The sequence below is a fragment of the Chlamydotis macqueenii genome, chromosome 13, assembly GCF_036417535.1.
Source record: "Chlamydotis macqueenii isolate bChlMac1 chromosome 13, bChlMac1.mat, whole genome shotgun sequence".
NCBI lineage: Eukaryota > Metazoa > Chordata > Aves > Otidiformes > Otididae > Chlamydotis > Chlamydotis macqueenii.
This window is the reverse complement of record NC_141568.1, coordinates 18683230-18704552: the sequence shown is the minus strand read 5'-3', so window position 1 is coordinate 18704552 and position 21323 is coordinate 18683230. Positions and strand designations below refer to the sequence as shown.

At 38.9% G+C, this 21323-nt stretch overlaps 1 protein-coding gene across 4 annotated transcripts in view; it reads left to right on the top strand.

Moving 5' to 3' along the window:
* FTO (FTO alpha-ketoglutarate dependent dioxygenase) overlaps positions 1-21323 on the top strand; it is a 236324-nt gene that overhangs the window by 130231 nt on the left and 84770 nt on the right. Inside the window, exon 9 of one of the 4 annotated variants that reach the window (XM_086758076.1) lies at positions 15098-15211. The exons of the other annotated variants lie outside the window; for them this stretch is intronic. Within the exon in view, the coding sequence (XP_086614202.1) occupies positions 15098-15149 (52 nt within the window). The 3' untranslated portion in view covers positions 15150-15211. Of the gene's footprint in view, positions 1-15097; positions 15212-21323 lie in introns of those variants that run through there. 4 annotated transcript variants of the gene reach the window in all.

Here is a 21323-nt window from a genome sequence, read left to right as displayed (position 1 = left end):
TAAACAGCGGTCATCTCGCTTGTCTCTCTTGTTTCAGAACAACTTGAAAGAGAGAAATCTGTAAGGGTATTTACCTCACGTGGTAAGGTTACATGCAGAGCTGCTGTCCTGGCTTCAAGAAGCTGTGTGCTCTAAATGTGACGGTAGCGCAAGGCTCCGCGCCGCCCTCTGTTGTGTGCTTCTAGGCCTCATCACCATCTTCATGACTGGATTGTGCTCCTCATTTCCAGGTCTGAGAGGTGTGTTTTGGACGCATCTGACTTTTCCGTATAGTGTACTAATAAGGGTATAAATACCAGTAGGTCAAACTGGCCCAAAACAAGCAAAAAAACTCCACCCTCTGTTATTTCTTAAACTATGCGCCACGAGATCTGCAAAAGAAGGCAGCACTTAATGCAAGCGTCAGGGGATTAGTGAAAAAGTTACGGTGTGTATTCCCTTGAGTGTCTGCCTATGTCTACCATGCTTTATGTGTATTTCAGGAGAAAGGTGTGGAACTCTGGACTGAAAATTTTTTGTAGATATTTATTGCACTGAAATGCTGATTTATTTATTTATTTATTTATTTTTTCAGACCTGTAACTGAGCCTCTATGTGCAAAGTTACATAAACTCTTGGGTTTCTTTTACTCCATCTTCTTAGAGAGAGGCTGCCACAGCCAGGTCCATAGGTTTGAAAAGACAATTCACAAAAATATTAGGAAAAGAATTTGTTAATATATTTTCTGGTTCAAATAATAAAGTAATTTAAAAACAAACATCTGTGGTGAGAAGCAGCAAGACCTAAGTAAAAGATGATGGGGAAGTGAAAAAAATCACAAAGGAAAAATGCTTCCATATTTTGTGAGAGGGAGAGCAAATCAGAAAATTCTGAAGGAAAGCAAAAGTACAGTTAATATATAGGTAGAACTGGGGTAAGAATACAAATGCTTCTGGTTGGGGGGGGTTCTTTCACCTGTGAATTCATGCCAACAGTAACATTTCAGAATAAAATCCAAAGCTAACTTAATGTGTATCCTTAATGTAGTCATACGTCTTCACCCAGGAAACCTTGGAACAGAATAACCTTAGAATACAATAAATGAAACCATCTGAATTTAAGTCTCTCATAAAATCAGTAAATTTCCAGTGAGTCCTCTTTGCTTCTAAATACTCGCGTTCAGTCGTTCAGAACCATCTTCAGACAGCAGTTCTACGCTGTGATTGCTGATATGGCGCAGAGGCCATCTGGAGATGAGTCTTGTATCATCCCTATTCTAGCAGAACAGAAATAAATACAAATATAACACAGACAATAACATTCCTTCTTCCCAGACTGCATCAGTAGCTTGGTGTCATCTGGCTCAGAGTGGCCCTTTTCCAGTTTTGGCTTTGTCGTGTTGCTGCCATGGTTTTTGAGCGTGGAAAGAGAACGCAATACATAGCGATAAGAATTGGTAAATACTTGTAATATTTGCACGTAAACTTTGACAACCCTTCTGTGATTTTATGGTCCTGGAAAGCATCAGATGCTAACCTGGGTCTTACTAGGCAAGTTGCATCCTGTTTAGTAGGTTTCAGGACTGAATATTAAAACGTAAGAATAACAGACCTTTTTTTTCTGTGCTAAAGCAGCGTTGTTACCTTCTATCGAGCGCAGTCTTCTGAATTCAGCTAAATTTTTCTGCCTTTGAGGTATTGATGAAAATTGTCCTGTGTCTTAAAGAATTTTCCCTCACTAGGCTTCTATTAAGAGGTAGTACGGTAGTCCTTGGTTTAAATGCCATGTACTCTGACTGTAGCAATTGTTTTGTATATTTAATCTTTTATATAAAGTGCTGGAAAGGAAAAGATGTCTGACTGCAAGGTTCTGTCCTGTAGACTTACGTCAGTAAGGCTGGCTAATCTGGAACTATTCTCGGGACATACCTGTACCCTTATTCATAAAGCATTAAGATTTCTTGTTTCTGGCATATCCTTCTTTGTTTAAATGTTACACAACCGGTTTTTGTAGGCTTATTTTTATTCCCAGTGAAGTCAGTGGCAAAAATTCTTGCCTTTTGTGGAAGTAAATGGTCCATCGTGTACATATTTAAACATGGAGATAGGATTGAAGGAGTATTAAACTGACAGGGTACGGACCTTTTTATATGTATATCATATTCTGCTAGTTCACCAAGTGTGTATTTGAGAAGGATGCAAATTTAAAAATGAAGTGTAGCTATTAGGTTGAACTACCCAGCTTTATCAATGGAATAGATACCTCGGGACTTGGAGTAACCCAAAATATTTTTTTAACTATTGTAAGCTGTTCTGAAGATGCGTTAATTAAAATGTACTGAATGTTAGCGCGTATGTCATCTTTCTAGAATCTGATGATATATTTGCATATAGTAAACTTTTGTGAAAAACAATGAAGTCTGTCTTTTGGAAGCAGGCTAATTGACATAATTTGGATATTAATATTCTTTGAATTAGTAGAAAATATTCTCTACATTTCCTTAGCACATTTATTAAGGGTGAAGTTTCATTTCACAGATTCTAAAAAAAGACATGTAGTCTTAGTAAAAGTACGTGTTTTATTAGCACTTCTGTGAAGCTGAATACATTTCATTGGGAGAATACAACTGCGTCTGTGCTGTATGTATTTTCTCTGTCACCGTCGGGCTCGGGTAGGACAGGCGAGTTATTCCCTCACAGAGCCCCTGACCGTCGCAGCTCCGCGAGCTAAACCAGAGCTCAGCGTAACTTTGTTCCGTTGGGGTCCGCAAGCGGACGTAATTCTGTTTAAGTTTAAAATTCTCTCGCTTTAAATCTGCAGCTCTCATCGTTGGCCTGTGTAAATAAAGCTCCTCCTGCAAGCCAGCCAGGAAAACATATGATACCATTTGCGATTGCAGAATGCGGCGTGCTGTTCTTCTGTAATTATAATGGCCCGAGCAGCGAGGGGTTGGTGAGCCTTCCTCAGCGATCATTAATCTAGCGCGTCTTGGTTGCGGTGGCCCATCTTGGAGAACAGCGGTCCTTGGCACGCGGCACCTCGGCCCGCGGGTTTGTTTGGAGGCAGGGATAGCCTTGTTTGTTCCGTGCCGCTGCTCGCCGCTCCCTCGGGAGCCTGGGAAGAGGTTTTTTCCTCCTCTTGATTGCTGCTCGCCCTCTCCCTCGCTCTCTCGCTTGTCCCTTTATTTCTCCTCGTTGCGGAAGTTTCTTTCGGTGTGACCGGAGTCTGTTTAGCAGACCATATTGCAAGTGAAGGTGCATCGTTTGTTGCCTGGTTTTGGCAACGCTGGGCGGTCAGCTGGGATGTAATTAAGACTCTGAGAACAGGCTGTCTTCTCCACAGGAAGGGCATGTTAGATGTTGCTGGGATTTGGGGCTGTCAGTTTGGCCAAGGCTGGAAGCGGAGAGCGAGGGACAGTGATCTTTTCTTTCATTTATAATCCCTTTATGTACGGCGCACGCACTTGGCAAAGTTTACATCTAACCCCGCGACTGGAGCTCGCCAGCCCGCGCGCCCCAATTAGCATATGTTACATGTATATTTTAGTAATATTTTAAAGCAAGCGCAAATTTCCAAAGTGAATTATGCATGGATGACAGAAATAGGGTTGTGTTGCATTGGGTGTCAAATCCCACAACTTTTTGTCAAGACCGTGGATTTTACATTAAAAAGGCAGAGAGACTAAACGAGGTAAAACAGTTTTAATTTTTAACAGTTTGGTCCGGCCCAAGGAGCTGCTCTCTGACAGTTATAACTGACATTTGAATAATTGGATTAATTCAGAGAGGGGCAAATCCGGTACTGATGGCTGTGCTTGTTCTATATATTTTTTAACTTACAGATGGAGCTGAATGGTTTAATTATTTAAAGGGCCCTTCGTGCAATATAAAATACTGCTGGCTTGAAACTTTGGTCAAAATTGAAGGAATATTTGCATTATTTTGTTCTTTACATTTAAAGGAATTAAATGATCAAGCTTATTGTTTTGTGCTTTTTAAGCCAATGTAAAGAAAACTGGGAGAGGTCGAAATTATCATTTGTGGCCCACAGCACCAGAAATGGAGATGAGCATGGTTTAGTCAACTAGATTCCAATTTTTTTTACAGAAGTGTAAACCCTCAGTGATAATCACATTACGCTGCAATTGCAGAATATTCAACCAATGCTATCGCAAGAAGGATCTCTTCCATTTTTCTTAAACCAATATTAAACTCTGCTTTTATTCATGCTCTTTTTTTTTTTTTTTTCCTTTTCGTGAGAAATGTAGTATTTACAAAGGGAAATGGTTTTACGGTGCTGAAAACCCAGGGTAGGAAGGCTGACTGTTGTCAGAGGCGGTTGAGAGCCCCAGTCTGGTTCTGGTTTACCCGGCGGGACGTTAATGGTATTAACGCGCCAGGAGAAGGCGTTGGTTCCCAGCGCGGGATATTAACACCTCGCGAGTGACGTACGGAACATGCCTGTGAAATGCCGCCTGCATCTATGGACGCGTGTGTGATTTTAGACAAGTAGAAGTGCTTTTTTAAAGGACAGTGAAGTCTGCTTTGGTTTTGTTAGTTCGTTGAAATGTTCTTCTGTTGCAAAACAAGCAAATAACGTTTCTCCTAAGCATTCCTACCTGCCCTACTGCATTTACGTATATCATCATCATAAATGCTGCTAACAAAAAGGTTGGTTTGAACAGATTTATATATAAAAAACCAAGTGAAACTTGAAAGTGTGTGAATGAGTTCTAAATTTGTACAATTAGATGATAAGGAAACATATTCTTTAATACGTTAATTTTGTACACTGTCATCCTAAGGAGTTTCTGTAAATTCTTGAAATATTTTATCATTTGCTTTGCAAACAAGGCCATTCAGCTTTCCTGTATCCAGACTAGTGTTCCTTTGGGAATTCTCAAAGCCTGTTAAAATTATGGGGGTTTTGGTGTTGGTTTTGTTTTGTGTTGGGTTGTTGGGCAGTCTAAGGAAGTCCCAGGAGTGAAGTTGCCATCTGTCCTCTATATTAAAAGAATCTTCTGTATTATATACCTGATGTTCTTGTCCCTGAGATAAATGTTGATAATTAAAAGGACAGCACTTGTCCTTTATTCCGAATAAAAATTTTTTCCTATAAACAGTTACAAACTTATGAACAATTTTACGTTCTTTAAGCTCCTATTTTCTAGTTTGTGTGTCCCTATTTTTTTTTTCATTCCAGAGTTTTGCTAAGTATTGGCAAGTAAATTGAATGGTTTGTTAATCTAAGGATGTACTTGTATGATTTAAGGAAGGCTTCAGAAAGGCTGACTACGGTAGAGTTGTAGATAAATTATTGTTACAGATAAGTCTGTCTTGTGGTAGAGAGGAGGGAAGGTAGCGAGTTGAGAATGAGATATGTATTTGAGCCAGACACCTATTTGGGGACTGTTTCCTCCATAAAAATGGCAAGTTAGAGGCTCCACCTTCCCCCTTCAGGAAGGCAACCTACTTCATTGTGTGAACTTCCTTCCCCAGCACACATTTGCCCAGGAACAATTCGGCATCTTCACACTTCAGCCATAGCTCATTAGTGTCCGTAGTTGCTCCCAGCAGTCCCCCCGTTCAGTGAATATCATAGCGCGTGTGTTCTGAATACCAAGTGGCCATACTTGAATAGCGTATTTTTATGCAAGTCAAGATTAATAATTTGTAAGTGGCGTCCTTGTTTGTTGTTTTAACGCTGACTTCATTCATGGTTTTAATATAATAATGTAGAAAGAATGCGTTATCAATAAGGAGAGTGGGAAAAGAGTGCCGAGATGTTGCTATAATAATCTGTTGTGCTGCTCTTCTTCCTCCATGGTAAGCAGCCCCACACCTGGTTGGAGCAAACGTCTTTCTAGCTCGGTGCCATGTAATGCTGGACAATAGCAGATAACGAAAGAAGAAAAAAGATGAGCATAAGGGAAGTATGTAGGGATTCTCTCTGGATATTGATGTAGCTCCAGTAAATTGTGGCTAACAGAATTTCTGATGCAAAGGTGATTATATCTTTGCTTTTAGTGGTCCTGCATAGATACTGCTTTTCAGTGAGTTTATGCAATCATTTTTCATTGAAGTAGACTTTTAATAGCCTCAATATTCTGTTCTGAGCAGTGGCACTATGTACTAAATATTATGACCACACCACCCCCAAAAAAACCCCCAAACTAAAACACCGAAAGCAAAAATCCCACCAAACCAAAAATCCTGTCTGCTTGGGTTCAGTTATTTCTTTTGTTAGCAAATAGTGAAAAGTAATTCCCTGAGTAAGTCTGGTTGGTTGGGTTTTTGTTGTTGTTCATTCATTATTTTATTGAGTTCCATTGCATCTCCCTTCTGTGATCACTTTTCTAGGCTGAACAGTCTTAAGTCTACTGAGTCAGTCTTCATACATCGTCCTTTTCATATGGCTCTTCTTTCTTAATCATAGGGTATCTGCTTTGAGGAGGGGAACCAAAACTGCTTGGTTCTTCATGCTTTGGCATCCAGTCATACACAAACATCACCATAGTCAAATCAGTGAGTTCATTTCTCTTCCCAGTTTGAATATTATTTTTACTTCTAGTTTGTTTAGAAGAGCCTGTGTAATTTTTGTGAAGAGAAATGTAGAAATTTTTTTATTCTTTTGCAGAAGTTAAATTCAGGAGCTGTGCTAGTGAGACTCTTCCTTATAAATATCCACTGAAGAGGACTATAGATCTTGCTATTAATATTTAGTTCAGAAAGCTTGCTTGCATGCAGTGCCTATCAGTTCATTTCAGTGCCAGGCCGTCAGTAATCCGTAGTTGCATAATGAGTCTCAGTAGATCAGTATTTATGTGAAAAAATATATATAGCAGTTTCTTTGTGGATGACGACAAATAACAGAAAAACTATGATTTAACAGAAAGAAGTGTCTGACAGGTAGGATGTGTATTTTGAGATACTGCTAACAACTGCATAAGGAGAGGATGAATTCAAATACAGGACATAAGTACGGGACACAGCGTAACACGCCTGGTAACGGCTTCATTTCCGCAGACGATTGCTGGCTAGCCATTTGGAGTGCAGTGGGTTTGTTTGACATTGTGCGTATGAGAGGCGTGTTCTAGGTGGTGATCAGTGGACTATTTCAAATGCCACCTTCTGCTTCCTAAGAGTTCCCTGTTCAGCTTCTGATAGCAAGTTGTTGGTTGGTGTATGTAAAGTCGCAGTCCCTAATGGTGAGTGACCTTCCAGAGCATACACAGAATTGTTAGTCTCTTCTTTCTTAAAATCATCCTTTGCAGATTTTCATTTTTACAATGTGCATCTATCTGATGCTATAATCTGTCTGATTGTAGAAAACTTCATAAAAAAAAAAAAAAAATCCTGTTCCTCAATAGCTGCTAATGCACCAGGTTTTGTTACCTTAACATTCTTTCATTAATATTGATTAAATTGTGGAGGGTTTCATTGCTCTTAATAGGGGGCACATTTTAAATTTTAGATCATTAACATTTAAATAGATTTTAATTGTTAAATGTAACAAATTTATGCAGGTGAAGATTCAATTTCTTCAATTAATTTACATTTACACATTCAGAGATCTTTTGCTAAGGCTATTCTCATAAAACTTTAAGGGTCCCAGAAGGATCCCGCTATACTTTCATTCTTTTCATTTTATCCCTGCTACTCTCTCCATATTGTATCTTTGAAACTGCTAGGCTTTTTTCCGTGTGCTACTCAATAAAATAACATTTTTTTTAGCCTTCCAAGCAGAGGTTTGTTTCAACAGATTTTTATATAAAGAACCAAGTGAAATTTAAGTGTATGACTGAATTCTTGTCATAGTTTTACAAGTTTGAGAATTGATCATCTTCTCCGTTATGCACACATGGGAAAAACAAATATCTGCTTGTTTGATATAACATGCAAATCAGACAAAGAAACAATTCCTGGGAGTACATTCAGAAGCCTGAATGAAAATAGGTGAAGTTAGTTTGGTATCTTGTGTCATCCTCCAAAGGAAAATTCGGAAATACTGTATCCTTATGTATTCCTTGATGTGGATCTGGCATTTCTCTGGAAGCATGTTATCTTGGATGTAGCCAATTTATATCTACGTAGAATATGAATATATAGGATAAGTTTCTAATGGTTCAATAAGAAGTTACATGGTTTACTTTATCAAACTAATGAGTTAATACTGACTTGCAAGAGCAAGGACAAAACAGACGGAGGTGATGAACATCTCTGACTCCTATGAGCAAGAGGAGGATTAAGCCTTGCAATATTAAATTTCACAAAGGGAGACAAATGTCTTCATTTCCTTAGAAACAACCTGATTAGCTCATAATTGTGTATGTAGACTCCCAAATAAATTAGTAGCAAAGATTAAATGTAACACACTTTATGTTACTATATGTTCATTGTGTGTTGTGAAGTAATTTTCTGAATTCCTTAACCCAACATGCAAAAACAGAGGCTCAAGGGATTGTAGGAGATGGATCAGTCATTTCAAGTTTTTTAAGTTGATAAAAAATTCACAGAGAGATTTCAGAGACGTGATGCGAGTTTGGCAGTGGGGTCAAATCAATAGACAGCAAAGGGTTTATTATGTTGGAAAAGAAAACTGAATAAATTCCATATAAAGGAACTGGTTATTTGAAGAGATGAGAGGACCAAGAATGGCTCATTGGAGGAGAGGGACCTGCTAGAAGACATGTGGAAGGGAATGTCAAATGAATCTTAAATGCTCAGACACAAACAGATTTCAAGGACTGTGGGCACAGCAAGATTAAGGGCAATAAAGACGGAAAGGAGGATGGACATGGGAAAGGCTCTAAAAATTTTCAGAGGAAGTATTACAACATTTAGTGGAAGTGATTTCTATGGACAAAAAGTGTTCTAAGCTGCAGTGGTCAGAATGGAAGTTGAGAGGAATGTGACATAACGGTAGGGCTTGAACATGGAGGGGGAAGCGAGCAGTTAACACAAAATACCATCGAAAGGACACGCTGCTGGAGTATGCTGACCGTTAAGGATCAAAGCGTATGCGTATCTTGAGGGTAGCTTGGCTTGTTCTTGCATTATGAAAGGCAGCCTGTGTCAGGAGGTGGGGTGTTTTTCCTGGTGGTGATTTATCCTGTCAGACAGTATTGATTTTAATTGTGCAGAAGGTATTACAGGAAAAAATGGCAGCTCCGCTGCGCTGGCGCCTACCCATTCATGGTTAACAGGTTTCTGTGCTGAACTGGTGGCTGTGGTTCTGGCAGCGTTCGGAAGTGTAATAATTATTGTTTGTGAGGGTGAAAACTCACTTGAAACTGTCATGACTTGGTAATTGGAAAAAAAAAATTATTCACTGGGTTGTTTTCTTGACTTTCTAATAACTATTATCTTCTATATGCCCCTTTCTCTCCCCACCCCCCCCCCAAAAAAAAAGTTACAGAGCTATATAATCATAGAGGAAATAGAGCTAAGTTGGAAAGTGATGTAAATTGTCTCAAAGCGTAAAAACAACAATTCGAAACAAAGGATATTTCCCCCACAGAGATAAGAAGACAGAAAAGTTTTTCTTCAGCATTTTTAGTGAAGAATGTGCGTTTCCGTGTTTATGATTCTACGTCTGTCCATCACCAGTTGCACACACGATTTTCTGCCTTTGAATCCAAGTTTGAGACAGGAGAAGACAATCTGATTTCCAAGAATGAAGGTCTTTCATATTAGAGCATCATGTTAGTCTTGGGCTTCTGCTGACGTGAAAATAAGAATATTTACTCCTGAGGGACTGAGATCTACACATAAAATATCTATGAAGTAAGAATTGTAAAATGCAAGCACTAAAGTTGTATTGACACTTCAAAATAGGGCCAGGGCTGGTTCTGGCTTTAGGAGTGTTGTTGTTCTAATGTGCATTAACTGCGCACTCCGAACCTTTCATGGTAAAGTAACCACGGTTGCTTTTTTCCCAGTGGAAGAAACACACAGAATTCTTTTTTATCATATGATTTCTATAAATAGTAATATAGGGCTCAGTATTTTGCAAAAATTGTGCTTTCAGAAAGATTATTTCTTTTATCCAGACCGCACAGAAGAGACCACCAGAATAACATCTGCCTGGCAAGGTTCATGTTCATGTTTCTTTTAACAGAGGTAATTTCTCTGAAATGAGCAAAGAAAAAGCCATTCTTCTGCAAGACAAATGTATCTTGTTCACAGCTCATCCACATCTAGTACAAAACGTGTAAAAATGTACTTCAGCCTCTATGTACTTAGCCCTAGTGCACAAAGAGAGGTGTGCAATGTTATGTGTTTGGAAGCCAGGAATCTGCGCAATCTCAGCAGCCCGCAGTCACTAGCGAGGATTCCTGTTTGTTCTGGGTAGCATAAAGGATGCAGGAGCCCAAACTTTGCTTCAAAACCTTCTTGCACCTTATACAAGAGATGTTGTTTGATCTACGTTTTTAAGATAGACTACTACCAATAGTACTTTCCAGTAGTCCTATTTCCTTCCGATGTACAATGGCAACAGGGAGTCCTCACATCTGCTTCCTGGCTTTGCGTATTCCCCCAAATTGGTTTGTGCCTTCACAGTAGAACATGGTTTGGTTTCAACTTTAGATCTCAAGGTCCTGATTTTGTACAGAATCAAAGTGTGTACTATGCATTAAGGAATTGTCTGTAAATATTAAACCTCTGGTGGTGATGTCTGGATGCATAAAAGCAAGAACCAAGTAGACTATTAATAAAATAGAAATGAAGGAATATAGATTTTTGAGGTGTGGTTTATCAGGGAGTGGCCACTGAAGTCAAACTGGAATCTGGTCAGGCTGCTGCTGGTTGTGGTGTCAACAAAACAATCTCATCGGAAAAAGCAATTCCTAGATGAAATTTGGATGTTTGTAGATACTCTTTTTAAGCAAATCATAACTTTAGGTGAAAAACAAACTGTGGGTTGCAAAAAGTGGTGCTTGAATTTCCTACTAAAATGTTGTAAGGGGATTTGTTAGGGTCTGGCAGATTAGGGGAAAAGAAAACAATAAATAACTAATTATCTAAGAGGCAACCAAATAAAATTAAGATCTCAGGAAAAGTGAAAGTAATGTGAATTTGAACATTTCAGTAGGTTCCTTGCTGCTGAAGAGCTGCTACCTCTATCACTTCATTGTGCAGAAGAGGCGTGTGTATGAGTGTCGTTGTCTTTTTATTTTTTTTAACAAAGCAGCAAGCACACATCGTTCTTTCCCCGATGTGTTTCTAAAGAGGATAAAGTTTAATTCAAGTCAACCAGTAATAAGTGGCTTAGAGGTACTGAAGACATGAGTTTAACTTGAATGATTACATTGGTGTTATATCCTTAACTGTTTACTTAATATAAAAATAATTTGTTAGGAAAAATGCACATGCTTTTGCGTGTTCCTGCAAAGTTCTGCTTATCAGCTTTTTGAACCTTCATCAGTCATACGCAACCGAACAAGTCAACAGAAATATAAGAGGAGACAAAGAACTCTAGCAAAGTGTAGATGTACGCACCAAAACTGCCTTATAGCTGCTTCAGGACAGCAGACAGTTTCACCATCTTACATCCACCTCCAAAAGTCTGTGCAATTGGCCTGGAAAGACAACCGCGCAGAAGGCGAGCTCTGTAGAATACAAAGTGTGAACCAATAATTAAAAGATAAGATTTACTGCAGATAAAAGGTATGATTGCTTTTTCTTTGAAGTGGTACTCTAACAGAAGTCACAGCTATTTGCATGTAATGAAATCTATTCGTACAAAATGTTCCTACTGTCTTAAGTCCCTGAGAGTGACAGAAGGTATACAGAATCCTGCATCTGTACCTCCTTTTCCTGGCTATCTCACATACACTTAAATATGCCTTACCAGTGCAAGCCATCCTTCTGTATTTGTGTCCAGGCTTTGAAATGTTAGCCCTTTCCAGTAAATATGTGTGAATGAAAATTAGATTTACTTTCCCTTCTTTAAAGACACAGGAGAGTAGATTCTTTCCACTGCACTCACTATATTTTGATTAGTCCCCCAAATTTAGCTCTAATGAACATATGTTTGCATAGAGAGAAAGAGAAATAAATACAGTATCTCTTCTGAAGACTGCAGTGCTCGACTAAAAATAAAAAAAAAAAAGCACTCTCTGATTGCACTGTTAGGACATGTTTTCTGAGTCCAGCCAGTTCAGACACGTTTGCCTAGAACTATAATCAAGTGGATTGTATTGCATTGGTATTCTAATTTCCAATTTGGGATTTTGCTACATAATCTCTAGTAGACGATGTCTAATGTTTATGAGACCCAAGGTCTTTGTATAAACTCTCTGAGTTCTCCTCCATGTGTCTCCGCTAAACTGAGAAGTGTCTTCTGGCTGAGTTGTAGAGACATGAAATTACTGAGTAAATCAATACAGCGCTGTTCTGTCACTGTATCTTTTTCAAAGAGCAGCTCAGATTTTGTATGCTGTAGCTTTGATCCCTTTCATTTAATCCTAAGTACACTTGTTATTATAGTAACTGTTGTTTGTATGTTATTTTAGCTTTTTACTTAAGTAGCTATTTAGCAATTTAAATGAAAATGTAATTAGGTTACATCTGTTTTACATGCATGTAATACCACGCAGATGTAAACTTATATTAAAGCCATATTTTCTTTTTGGCAAGAAGACATCAGAATAAAATTGTAGCAATCATGCAATACATTTTTTTTCTTAAATAGTGTACACAAGATGTATTCCAGTGTTTATGTTGTGATGGTAACAGCCCTTTCTATTTTTATGAGAGACGGTACGGGGAGCTAACTGATACAGCCTTTTATTTCAGTTGTCCGAGGATAAGCAGACGGTTACGCTAGTGTAAATCCAAAGGAACTCTGTTAAAATTAGTTAAAATTCCTTACCAAGCTCATCAGTAACTCAGTCTTTCTGGAGCCAAACCCTACTCTAAGGATCTCCACTGAAATGAAGGATCTTTGTGGGTTTATGCTGTTGTGAGTGACAGCGATATTTGGCTTTCAGCTTTTCCTTATTCTAAGGAAAGCTGAACTTCTCGCTGGACTGATCGTACAAAGCGCTGCACGCCCTACGCTGTCGTTGACTTTGATAGGGGTTTTTCTGTGCTCTGGAAAAAGAGATAAGAGGTACGGATCCAATTCCAGCTTTCCCTTAGTCTTTGTATAGGCAGCTGGGGAAGGTACTCGATGTCTCCGTGCTCCTGTAATCATAACGCTGCTTTATCGTAACTCCTGCCTTATTTGTCCTGGCCTTTTTTTTGACAGGAAGCTCTTAATGGCTGATGACTACACTTTGTTTGTGTGGTGTCTAGCACAATGTCAGCATCGTGTCCGTTGAGAGAGGTGTAAGTAAAGCCCTGAATGAATTAGGGTACCTGGCAGTTCCCTAAAGATGCCTGGTATCTTTTAAGACCTTGGGATTTCTTTGGAATAGCTAACTTGTCTATCAGCAGGCTAAAAACATTAAGCATTAATGTTTATTCTGTAGTGTAGCGCACAACCTTTTGGTAATGTAATGTCTTGAAACCTATGTTAATAAGATAAGATTTAGTACTCGTTTAGTTTTACTAATGTAAGCAAAAATTCAAAATAAACCATGTATATTTTACTTGGAGCAAGGGTGTACTTTAGTAGACTTTTATTGTTTCAATATATATTCTGATCAATAACTCTGCCTTTTTAGAGAATAATTGCGAAGGACATGTAAGAAAACTCTTGCATGTCTGTGTCTTTTTTCCTAGGAACATTTAAGGCCCTGATTCTACAGCTGTGAACATAAGCATATGGGGCTGTATGGAGACATTGTATAGTCCAGAATGAGAATATAAATTTAAATTTATTCCAGTTCCTTGTTATTAAATATTTTAGGGCTAAGTCTTACTGCTCTTAAGTGTCAATTTGGCCCAAATAAGGATTTCAAGATTGTCTCTGAAGAATATTTAAATGGGTAATTTATTGCAAGGATGATAGGAAGCCACAGAGAGTCAGTATTATGATATTGTTTCTCAGTCGTGCCTGGTAGCTCTGCTACAACTTAGGTTTGTTACAAGTTTTGTCTTTCAGGGATGTGTAACTTGATTATCCTGACTGATCTGTAATGACCCACTCAAAACAATTTTCTCCAAATCCATAAATTATTTGTTTTCCCTCATTTGTTTAAATTAACTAAGACTGGGACTTATCCATGGGAAGTCCACGATCGAAGTCTTGGTGAAAAATTATTACTGAGTAGTTTTGTAAATATTGACAAATCTTAGTATTTTTGTATAGAGTATTTTAAACATCTCATTTTAAAGTACTTTTTTCACATACACTGTGTAGCTCCAAGTTCTGTCATTTCATAGAATTTCTGTCTTGCTTTTTTCTTGACTGAGCTGGTCCAGTTAACTTGGCCGTAAAAAGCACTCCAAATTTTCTACGTTGCTTTGCCGGAGGAACTGATGAATGCGGAAGCATTTACTTCCCACACACAGAATGCAGTTGACTGGTTGGCTGTTATGCAGGGTTATACATATGATATGTACATAGTAATATTAATAGCTTGGAAAGAAGAAACACAGAGGTTTTTTTCTAAATGCTATCAGGAAAAGACTGAAAGCTGGAGTTCCCCATCCTCTTCCATTCTGCACGGAAATATTTTTTTTTTTTTTTCCCTTTTGGGAGATCAGTCCCATTCTCCTTTCCTGTGGACTGGGCTGTGGAGTACTTGCCCTCAAGTTGAGATAATGATTTCTAGAGCTATATATAGATGTATAAATATACTGAGATGTCTATACACACATGTATATAGAAAGAAATGTATACATGCATATTTAAAACCTCTTGAGTATTAAAAATTTCAGCGTGGCCCGAAGCCGCGCAGTCAGTATTTTCAGGACCATCTCGGTTTGCAGGCCGCTGGTGCCAAGTATGCTTCGGCTGCTGCTGTGGGGTGTAACTTGCCTTTCTGCACTTCTTGGTATCCCCAGAGCACGCAGGTAAACTTTGCAGAGAATGATGCATTGTTAACTGAAATGGCAGCCGGTTGCATGATTGACGGTGACTTTAGGTAGGAACTTACTATGTACAGTGGATTCTTTCTGTTTCTGTCTCCTTCTGGACAATGGTCTCTCCATTTGTCGCGTGTAAGATGTCCCTGCCTGTTGTTGGCGATGGAAGCCGTCTCAGAGACGCCGTGGTGAGGCCTGTACCTCGTGGGTGCTTTGTTGTGGATCCGCCGCTGGCTGGCCCTGCTGCTCAGGCGTTCTCTCGTCTCATGGCGGTGCACAGGATCATGCTGTTTGTTGTCCCTGGCCTGCCCCTCTGTGCCAGGGGGATGGAATGCTTCTGGCAGATAAAATCACTGTAGTTGAGCTATGATTCAACATTAACTTTGATTATTGACACCTCTAATTGACTAAGAGAAGTCTCTGACTGTTAGTATTTTAATAGTTTAAAAATAGCCTTACAAACTGAAGAGACTGAGTGTATTTTAAATTAAAAATATTGTGTGGAGGGAGAGAACATAGCTGCAAGATTAACACCAATTATTAGAGCACTTGATGTAGTGTGCGACATCTTTTGCTTTATGTGATGGCAGCTTTCTTTGCCGAGGAGGTAAATGAGCGTCTGTTATGGCAGCCGGAGTGAGGAAAGAGCACTGAAACCCGGACTCAGTATCAGATCGTGTTTCATGAACAGAACGAGATTGATTTATTGTGTTACATCAGGGTTAGATGGACCTGGTGCTGCTTCACCACATGCTATTTCATTCCCTTGTCTACTAAGTATGCGAGTACAAACAGCTTTAACACAATCCTTTACCTAGAAACAAGCCTGAGGCTTCATCCAAATACTTTTAACATATGAAAATTGAGCTGCTTTGAACTTGTATGTTTTTGATAACTGCTTGGTATGCTTCCTGGAGGATCACCTGTAGGCTTTTCTTTCCAAATCCTAATCCCTTTGATTAAGTGCCAGGACAGATAGCTCTCATTGAATAACTCCAGTCTCATAATTCTTCCTTCATTCAGAGTTGAAAGGGAGCTGCTCAAGCTTCAATAGGTAAATCCTCAGATTTAGTTAACGTAATTCAGACACTTAGAAACTGAAATTGTTTTGTTCTGAAACAGGGTTCAGATGGGCTACTGAGCATTTGCATACCGCTTGCTGCCAGAAGCTGTAGGATGAAAAAACAAAACAAATTTTTAGCAAGAAGGATTAAGAGTAGGAAAACTTTGAGAACCAGACGTTAAAAGACAACCTGGCATGGAAATTCAGACCCAGAAATAGGAACGTAGTTACTTTGCTTGACTGCTCTTGTTTTCTTTTTCTGCAAGATTGACTGTGGCGCTGGGCTGAACATTCCGTCCCTTCCTTAGCCTTTCTCTTCGTCAGTAACGACCAAAATAAGGAGTAAGCAGGGGGGAAAAAACAAAAAAAATCTCATTCTTTTTATCTTTACAAGTATGCCTGCTGGGAACAAACCTGAGCCAGTTCAAGATTCTTCTGTTTGAATGTGTTTGTGGCAGGAGAGTATGGCGGGGCGCTAGAAATAAACCTGTTAGCTGCTGATATCTGGGGGTAATAGAGATATCTGTTGCATATGCATTCCTGCACACGTCATTTTGCGTATGTGCATAATGAAGCAATTTTCTCTGTGGAGGACTAGGAAATAAGAATATTTCCACGTAAATAATTTGCCTTGGTTCATTCTAGTACAACCAGAAATGGAGCAGAACAGTTAGAGAAACTCTGTTTATGTGACACAGATTTTTCATAGCTCCTCCAGCCTAAAAATTTGTTATCTTAGCAGAATGCAACCTGCCGAAATAGGAGACAAAACCAGTGTTGTAGCACAGTTCTGAAGCACCGGCCCGTTCTGTGAACCAGGGACGGTGCTTCCATGGCTATAACCACGATTTCTAGTCAAACTTGAGCAAAACCCATTGGGTGACTGTGCACCTTGCCAGCAGTTGACTTTCAGTCAAGTCCTTTTGCCTCTTTGCTACTAGATAGTTCCAAAATGTTCGTGTACACTTCATCTTGTAGAAAAACTTTTTTTACCCTCCTCATCTCCCTTATTTGTTGTTGCCGTGGTAGTGTTCTTTCTGCAGCTCTTTGGCGGGTAAATCATGCCAGCCATTTGAATACATAGCTTTGCCATGAAAATAAACCACCTTTGGAATTAATGATAGACCTCAAAAACTACAAAGGTAGATTAAAAATTCAGAAGTACGTAAAGGAACCCAGCTCCCACAAGTCTGGGGTAGTTCTCATGGTTCACTGTCATAGTTCTCACGGTGACAATATAGTTTAGCTTGATTTTTTTGTCTTTTAGGAAGACTTTTTTGAAATCATACCCTCAACATCAAGCAAGTCTTAATTGAGTTGCAGCTCAGCTACATCAGTACAATCAAGTTTGGAAATAAAATGAAATGGTGTCCAGCTGCCACTAGTAAGCAAAAGCAAGTAGGCAAGATGGCATAAATGAGCTGGAATTTTTAAGGACACAAGTGCTAATTCCTTTGATGATCTAGAAAATATTTACATACGTTAAAGGATTAGGATTTCAGTGTTTTCTGGGAGGTCTTGCTGCAAACAGCATAGCAACACCTATTGTCTTGGATCAGCGCTTACTCAGTATTACACACAGACGAGGTCGTCTCTGCCTAATACCATGAGGTTTTATAAGTTCTTAGCTCTAACTTGTTGTTTGATTCCTTAACTGATCCGATAAATGACTCCAGTAGGTCTTCAAATTATTATTAGGGCAATGACAACTTGAGGGTTCTGGTTAATAAGTTAATAACAAAAGTAGTTTTGTTAAATGAACTTTGAAGCAGAAAGCCTGAAGGCCTCTTGTTATTACCTCATTAACAAGAAATGCCGTTATTATTATTATCCTGTAATGAGTCTCCTTCTTATCACTCTTGCATTCTGATCAGCAAGGATATTTAATGAAATAGCAATAAATTTTAAGAAATTACATGCACCCAAGCAAGACTATAAACTAAAAATGAAAACAGAAAGATTTAACATTTGAACGTACATTTCTGAAATGGAGAAAATTCTGCGTGTTCTTACGACAAAGCTTTGGAATGAAAGCAAAAGCTTATGACACATTTTATTACACCTGTAAATCTGAAAGCTTAGCTATAGTTTTTAATTTTTATTTTGCCTCTATAACTATTTTTATACCCTTTTTATAGCTGACTGGTCCAAGGTTTAAAATAAGTTCTGCTGGGAGTCTATGCCCCATTAGTCTTCTCTAATAAAATGTGAACCTGGCTAAAATAAAACATGATGCTTTAAGAGCAATTAAGAATGGTCTTTTGTAGATAACTGTAACATGAAATACAATCGCTGTTTTTATTAATGGATTTGGGAAAAGGAGCTCAGTGATTTATTGCAGAAGAGTGGGTTATTTTACATTTTTATTTCTTTTTTTTTATGTCTCACTCTTCAAAAAACCTTTTTAGACCCCTGAAATAACCAAATTCTCTGTTTCAAATGTTTATCATGTTAATGTGCACCTCAGTATCTGTTTTATTTAGGTAGTACTATGATGTCAGGTAAGGTGTCTTTTTTTTTTTTTTTTTGCTGTTACTCCTATCCAAAAAAAAAAGTGTTATTTTTGAAAGAAAATCTTGTTGAATGTTTTATAACAGTGAGCAAATGTAAAAGCTGTGCTTTGTGCTTTATAATGGCAGGATTTGTAGGACACCAAAATAATCTACTGGGCATTGTCAGAACACAAAGCACAGCATCTCATTAACGCGTAGTTTCTCAAAAATTATAAACACAGTTGACAGACATTTCTCTAATAATATAATAATAGTTTCTTTGTGATTATTGAAGTAAGCTTCTAGTAACTTGAAGTCTTGAAGATCAGTGTTCAATGTGGCTGGAAATGGAATCTGCACTGTTAAACTTGGAGAGCATGTAGTTCTTAAGTTTGGAACATCTAGAAAGCCTTCAATGGCAACTCTCTCCTGTTTGGAATTTAATTGTACTTGACATGCTCCTTGCAAGCAAAGCGTGGAAATTTGGTGTCGTTATGAATGAGAGGAGGACAGAGAAGTGAAAGGAAAGGCTAAAATGACCTTGCTCACCTTGCAGAACTCGCAGCATCTTGAGCCAGCAACTGGTTACACAAATTTAGAAGCATGTTTTCTAGACTTTGTGCTGGTATATTTATATCTCAAATAAGAATTTGATTAGTATGTGCTAGTCAGTGTGAGAAAATGTTTGAATAAAGGTAGTTTATTGTGTCCTTCAGACCTGTTTTTCCACAGCAGAGCTGTGTGTAGCTTGAAAAGCCGTTAGCGTATGAAGAGAAGGGGCTCAGCAATGTTCCATGCTAGGTGACATTTAGGCATTTAGCACATGCAGGGTCAAGGTAAACAGAACATGTGCCTTGGAAATGGCAGAGCTTACAGCCCTCTAGGCTGGGTAAGTTTGGAAGCCTAAATTCTGAGAAAACGAAACTAAAATTCATGTCCTATATCGACCGTTGGAAAAGCAATCAAAATCACATTAGCTAAGCTTGGTTTAAACTGTATATAGTGTTCATGTACTCATATGCGTGTGTGTGTGTATATGTGTATTTTATATGTAGGGGTATTTTAGTGTAGAAGAGGCTCTGTATGCTTCTGAAGGGCAGTATGTATATTGCAACTGGCCCCATTTTACTTTTTGTTTTAGCTGCCGTTGAGAAAGAGCAAGTTTTAGATGAAGTTTCTTCCACAAGAAATACTGCCTCCCCAGCTGTGTTGAAATGCACAATAAAAATCAGTAGCCTAGTGCTTCTCCAGTCACAGTAAAGTATAGCTGCAAATGAATCAACTTATTTGATTTTTAAGAACATTTGCAAATTTTGTTTTGACAGCCTTCTAGTTTACACCACGAATTTTGCAGTAGCAGTGAATTCTGGGGTTAAACCTTCTGGCCCAAAACCAAGGAAGGGTCTTAACTGTTTTTGAGTGCCTGGCCCAAAGTATTATTTGGTAGAGACAAATAGTAGCTGGCATGTACTCTGCTAGTGATATCCTCTCTCTGCTGTAACTAAACCCGTCCCCAGCCAGTGCAGTACTCTATTTTTGGAATGTGCTGGCTGGCACTACAAAGCGGGCAGTTAGTCACCTTGAATTCCACCCGCCTGGTTTTCAGTCCCCGGGGACTCGGCTCTGCGCTCCGTGCTCGCTGCTGCTGGCGTAGGCCCGTGAGTCCGTCAGCGTTCTGGTCATTCTTCAAGATAAGATCTGAAATAAATCTTCCTTTTGAAAACTTGTATTGTTGCTATAGGCATAAGAATTCAGCCTTCGTTTAAAGTCAGCAGCGTGTCAGAGTCGCTACCTAGGTGTTTCAGAAAATGTTATGTGGATTTATCTGGAGATTTGTAGTCTAGGGAATGAGAAGCTAGGACGTGGATTTCCTTAGCCTAGCCTACTTCAGAAAGGTGGCAAAGATGTTAAAGACTATGTCAAGAAATTTCAGAGGTGTAGGGGGGGAATCTAGCGTGTAGATTCACTTTATAAATGATAGGATTTGTGCTCCGAACTCATCTAGTGCAGCTCTGAAAGGTGCCACGGTAAAGTAGGCCGAGGAAAAAAATCCACCTGTGCAAGTCCATATACCGCAAATCCACCTCTAGAGGAGAAAAATGAAAATCAGAATGGCTGAAAGGTGTTCTGTAAGCTTCCAGAAGTGTCTTCCTGCTCTCTGGAATAGTTCTGTAGGATCAAAGGGGTTCTCCTATAGACCTGCATGACCTGGGGTGTTTGGCAGTGAGAAACTCTAGCAAATCTAAATACAATGGCGTTAGTCTAGATGCTATACACAGAACGATCCCTGCCAGATTCACACTGCGATAGAAAATTTAAAGAAAAATACTCATTTTGGCATCATACTACAGCAGTGTGAATTTCCCATGTTAGTGATTTACAGAAGTTGTATGTTACGTATTTCTCTTCTCTCAGTATGGTTCTGGAAATAACCATTAAAATGAATAATTATTGTCACTTAGCTGTAGCACTTTTTCCTTGTATTAGTATTTTTGCTCATTTTCACTGCTGGTACCAACATGGCCGATTCCCAAGGATTTGCTCCTGGTTTCCTCTGTGCTGTAAAAGCGTACTTTACTGTAACGTTTCTCTTACTGAAACTGTCAGCACGGTTGGGAGATCTGCATGATAATTTAATTATCACTGTTTCTTAAAAGCAATTAAAAGCAGCTTGCAGAATAAGTCAAACAGTGAACTGTGCTCATGCAGGCTAAAAAGAATTCTGAGGCAAATAGTTCCTACGTTGGAGACGGGAGTGGCTGAGTTTGAAGGGAGTGTATGGTTACTGGTCATCACAGAAATTTTTTTTTT